The 5,562-nt window shown below is 39.6% G+C and overlaps 2 protein-coding genes across 3 annotated transcripts; one reads left to right on the top strand and one right to left on the bottom strand.

Moving 5' to 3' along the window:
- Positions 1-1,715: 1,715 nt before the first annotated feature.
- Positions 1,716-4,379, top strand: LOC111597884. Of its 2 annotated transcripts, XM_023312817.2 has the most exons (10): positions 1,716-1,886; positions 1,942-2,051; positions 2,117-2,267; positions 2,325-2,508; positions 2,714-3,369; positions 3,427-3,563; positions 3,619-3,808; positions 3,860-3,907; positions 3,969-4,077; positions 4,134-4,379. In XM_023312817.2, the coding sequence occupies exons 1-10, from the start codon at positions 1,760-1,762 to the stop codon at positions 4,189-4,191; spliced, it is 1,770 nt and encodes a 589-aa protein (XP_023168585.2). In that variant the 5' UTR covers positions 1,716-1,759; the 3' UTR covers positions 4,192-4,379. The 2 variants fall into 2 exon arrangements, with proteins under 2 accessions (XP_023168585.2, XP_030080578.1); XM_030224718.1 differs by lacking the exon at positions 1,716-1,886 and having other exon boundaries at positions 1,996-2,051; positions 2,109-2,267.
- Positions 4,380-4,830: 451 nt separating this feature from the next.
- LOC115483333 lies at positions 4,831-5,562 on the bottom strand. Its single transcript, XM_030224796.1, has one exon. The coding sequence runs from the start codon at positions 5,560-5,562 to the stop codon at positions 4,831-4,833; it is 732 nt and encodes a 243-aa protein (XP_030080656.1).

Below are 5,562 nucleotides of genomic sequence, written 5' to 3' on the forward strand. Positions count from 1 at the left end.
AAATTGTGCGGAAAGCTTTACAAATTGGCTTGTCGACAAATGTGGAGTCGAATACGCTGCGTATACGTTATATGCAGTCAGCTGTGACACGAGCGAGCAATTAAGTCAGCCATGCAAAACCGTTTATTGAGACCGCAAAAAGCAGCGCTTAATATCTTCATTGGCGCCACAAACTCCAAACCTCAAAACCCCAAAATAAAAGCCCATGAAAAATACATGAAAATTCTGTGGCCGCAGCACGAGTGCCAATTAAAGCAGCCTGAAAATAGCTCTTTAAGTTCCTTTCGCATTCTTTATGCAGCCCTGCGGCAATTTTAGGGCGTGGCAGCTGCGGTTGCATCCAAATGCAATGCAACAGCTGTCAAAACTAGTGAAACGCTCGAAATACAGGTAACAGCTGGCCAAAGTCTGATTGCGCTTTGCTTTAAGTATTTCACTTCATTTTGGCTACTTATGTTAAAGCATAATATAATAAAAGCTTAAATGTTTTTACTCTTTATTCAAGCTCATAGTGAAGGTCTTAATTTGTACTAATTTTCTAGCTATTCAACTAACTGGCTGAAACAACCTTCATCCAAATCAATTCCATGAATTCGCTAATTCACAGATTTTTCATGCAATCTGTTTTTTTGTATTTATTTACTATTTTTTTACAGCTGTAGACCAACTTATTGAGCTTTCTTTACATAATATTGACATCAAATCTTAATACAAAAGCAAAGGTTCTAATGAATAAATAAAAATAATATTCAAAAAATAAAAACTAAAGATATATTTATACCAAAAGATTGCCTAAATACCATTAATACAATTTACTAAATTTAAGATGAACATGCTTGAATTTGATTAGTCATTGATTTTAGTTATGATATTATATATAGGTATCTAATTTTATATTTATATTTTACATATATAAACATTTATTTTGTGATATTTTGGTTTTATATAAAAAAATATTTCTAACGGCTGAACTTATATGTATCAATAAACGCTCTCGATGCTTTTTGACACATTTTCGATAAGACACGACAAATATTCATACCGAATATTCTTCGTATAATTCGATTGCCAAATGTATTACATACTAATTGCTTTCATTCAAGCTTATATACGAACAGAGAGCAGTGCATTGACGAATCAAAAATAGATATTCTCTTTACATTTATTTATTTATTATTTGAAACACGCCGGCCTTTACAAGGCCAAATAAAATGGGATTGTTTGGAGCAGTCCGACGATTCGACCATAGCCCTACATTAAAATTGCTGTTATATTCGCACAGTACAACAATTAAATAGAAATAAATTGTATGCTGTTCAGATTCTAAATATTAGATTAGATTGATTGTTCAAGCCATCATCACGGATCATTTCCATAGCAGCCACGTGTGTGAGCTCAACTGTGCATCCAGAAAATCCCCTTAAAATGATACAAACCAGTTTTATTATATATTAGCTTCGACTCCATCGGGCACTAGCTCAGTTCAAATAGTCGACTCAATCGCGCCGGTTTCGTGTCGGCCCAGTGAATATTTTAGAGGGCAGCTCACAGAAATCGAATACGTGCAACAAGCGTGTCGGACGAACAATTATAGAACTCGCCAGATAAATTTGCTATTTGAACAAAAAAAAAATAGAAAAACCAAAGCTTAATAATTATATGAAATTTGTGACAAATGATTGAGTGAATATTTAATTGATAAAATATAACAATAGTCTAGGAATATTTACCTCTGAGTTCGTTGCGTAACAAATAGACGATGGTGGAGAAATCTTCATTTCGTTCGGCTGTAGACAAGCTGAGAAGTCTGCCATGGCGCGATCTCTTCTATATGTTTTATATAGAACCTGTTGTCGTTATGCTCATCTTTGCGCACATGCTCTCAGGTGAGTATAAGCACACACTTAAATACTTTGATAATAAAGCACTTGTATTTGGCAGGCGTTGTGATGCGCAATCAGATCATATATCAGACATGCAAAGTAATTTTCAATTACAATGAGACCGACTGCAGGCATCTGGACGACAAGGATGCCAGCCCCGAGATCCACGTATGTGCATCAAAATTAATCTGACCGTGCGTAAGACAATTATTCAAATATCATTAGGATTCCAGGCTATTGAAACGGAGATACAGTCGTATGTGGCTGACATGTTTCTCACGCGCACCTTGATGGAGAGCATTGTGCCAGCCTTTTGTGGCCTGTTTATTGGCTCCTGGTCGGATCATTACGGACGCAAGCCGCTGCTCGTCGTCTCAATGATTGGTCTGCACTGCACAAAGCATACGATTTGGCAGATATAAACCTTTAATACCCTTGCAGGCTTCGCTGGCTCCGCCTTGATAACGGCCGTCATATGTACGCTATCCAGCCGTCAGGACATTAATCCCTGGTGGTATACGATAGCTGCAGTGCCGCACTCCCTGCTGGGCGGCATGTGTGTCTTCTCGGTGGCCGCCTTTTGTTTTCTATCGGACATCACAGATATTAAGACCAGGCCCTACAGGTGCATACACTTAAAGAAATGTCTAGATATATTTTCGCTTTCGATATCAATTTGAAGTGAATGCAATTTTCTCTTAGCAAAAGTTATTTAACTCATTAACTCTCGAGACATTTTTCACATTATGCTTAAAGCATATTTCAAGTATTCAAATTATCTTTCAGTGTACATTTTGATAATCTGAAGCTCTTTGTTTTCGACCCCTTAGAATGATTGCAATTGAGTTTCTGGTGTTCATAGCGCTCAGCAGTGGCTCTTTGTTGTCCAGTTATGTGTATGAGGCCACTAGCGCCTCTATTACCCAAGGCATCTCAGCAGGAATTCTCATAGCGGCCACTTTGTTTATCATCGTCTATTTGCCTGAAAGCTTGAACATACGCCTAGAACAAGATGCCAAAGAGGAAGCCGATAAAGCCGAAAAGGATTTACCTAACATAGTCTGTGATACGCAACTAAACGCTGTGTGCACCATTGACAAAAATAGAGACCTCGAAAAAGACGTTGATCCCACAATCAAAGACTCCGAGCTTAAGCCTGAGCCTGCGCTGGATACAGTGACAGATAGCAAAAATGTTGTTCTCTTTGGACTAAAAACAAATGAGAGCACGAGGGAGACCGCAGCGAGCGAGCTCTGCACAACCGAAATACATTTGGATGATAAGAAGGAGCCAAAGCCTATGGAGTCTGTGCCGGGTAATGAAAAGCCCGAGACGAAATCTGAATCAGAGGTCCAGAATGTGGGTCTGTTTAGCTTAACGCACATCAAGGAGATGTTCAGAACGTGCTGCAAGCCTCGAGAGCATCACGCACGCGAAATCATTTGGCTGGTTACCTTGACAATGTTTATGTCAATGTTCGTAGTTGGTGAGCTCTAGAAATGTGTTTAACTGGGTGAATTCTGCTAATCAAATTGTCCTTTAGATGGTGGTATGACAGTCATGTACCTGTTTGTGCGGCAGAAGTTCCATTGGTCTGTGCGCGAGTTCACATTCTTTGAGACCATCAGCCAAGTTGTGCCCATGTTGGGTGCCCTGATTGGATTCCTAATGCTGCGCAAGGTAAGTGCTTTAGCTGTTCAGTGTTTTAGCTGTGAAAATATTTGACTACTTTAAGGTATTTGGCTTGTCTGTGGTAACGCTGGCGCTGCTCTCGCTCGGCTCAGAAATACTGAGCAACGTGACCAAGGGCTTTGCCATGCTGCCCTGGCACATGTATCTATCGATTGCCTTTGGCATATTCCGTTCCATTGGCGGCCCCATGTGCCGCACCATCGTCTCGAACATAGTTCCCGCCTCCGATTTGGGCAAGTCTCTAAGCCATTATGCATGTTCTTTACTTAACTATTTCATTGCAGGTAAAATTTTCTCCATCAAAAACGTCTTTCAATCCTTTGCACCTTTTGGTAAGAGCTGTTCACCTGCAAATATAACCCAAATTTTAATGATATAATTTTCATTTGATAGTCGCCGCACCACTGTATACGCTAATCTATCAGCGTTCGTTGTCTGTTTGCCCTGGTCTCTTCAATTTCGTCAGCGCAGCGCTCTTCTTGGTAGCTTTTGTTGCAATCGGGTAAGTGACGGATGCGAATGGCTTCGACCTTGGCTAATTGATTTTCCGATTCGCAGCTTTGTTTGGCGCTACAAGTTCATTCACAGAGAACATTATGGCAAGCTACTGAAATAAAATAAAGATCTCTCGATACAATCCCTAAAACAATAAAAAAAATAAAGGGCCAATTAAACATGTTTATCGAGATAGATCTTGGTTGGACGGGTATGTGTCGATTATCATGAGATAATCGGAAAATTTGGCTCCATGCTTGAATGTGATTGCATATTCGCTCCTAGCTTGACCATAAAAATACCTTAGGACAATTACTATCTGATACTTATCATACAACACAGCTCAAAACATATCTCCCATTCACATAATGATCAGACCTTACCGAACTTTAAATTTGAAAACACTTTTCTTGCGGCTTAAGCAGTGCACGATTTATTAATTTGACATAAATGGCAAAACACAGATATTTAGATATATATCAAAGTCGAGTAATATGTTGCTTATAATGAACATTATAATTTATACAAAAGGGTGAGTGACTATGCTCCAGTATCTGTTGCTTCCTGGTCGTATGAACTTTAATGGTATGGTACATGCTTGCATAGAAGCAATGAGCCAGTGTTTACATCACACTGATTAGCTCGATTGTGCAGATAGGCAGAGCAGATCAAGTTGGGCTTAAGCATAGACAAATCATCTGGTATAAATTATAACTTTTTGAATATAATTACTTGAGTGAGTAATTTGACTAAAAATAGACTAAACTATGATAATATTATTTCGAAATTGTGTCCAGCGAAAGTAGAACCACTCTAGTGAAAAGCACACAATACTCGTCAATATGCCAAAAGCATATATATATATAAAAGTAGTATAGAATTCCAAGGGTAACGGATACAGCATAGTTGGCTCGTAGGGTGCTACATTAATGTGTCCCATTTGCTCTGCCTGACGAAATCCCTGCTGCCTCCACTGCTCGGTTAGGCCGACCTCGTAAGCTTGACTGAGGAAGTGTTTCAACGATCTCAAAAAAAATATGCCCGGTTGCACATGGAACCTCAGATAACGCGGAACACCACACAATTTGTGTGGAGCCACTCTCAGCTTGGGCTGAACCAGCCGTTTCTGTTTTAGCTTCAGGGCCAGCCACCAGTGAGTCATCATCACATAGGCGTAGCTATCGTTTAAGCTGTACACATGCTGTGTCCACGTTTCTAAGTCAACCACAATCAAACGATTGCTTAGGCTTAACGGAATGTCATCGAATAGGGTTTCCACCTGCTGGGAATATACCATAATACGGAGTCCACTGGCCAAAAATGTTTCATCGTCCACAATATCGGGCATTTGTATGCCTGTGATAAGAACCGTTGTCAGAACGCTGATAAAAATGCTGAGTGTAATTAAATGGTAGATGAGTGTGCTGACTTCGATAATCTTTTCTGAGAGTCTCATGCGGCGAAACATTCGGTTCGTTACAGCTTGAGACAT

This window comes from Drosophila hydei, unplaced genomic scaffold (genome assembly GCF_003285905.1).
Source record: "Drosophila hydei strain 15085-1641.00,03,60 unplaced genomic scaffold, DhydRS2 tig00008119-arrow-pilon, whole genome shotgun sequence".
NCBI classification, from domain to species: Eukaryota; Metazoa; Arthropoda; class Insecta; order Diptera; family Drosophilidae; genus Drosophila; species Drosophila hydei.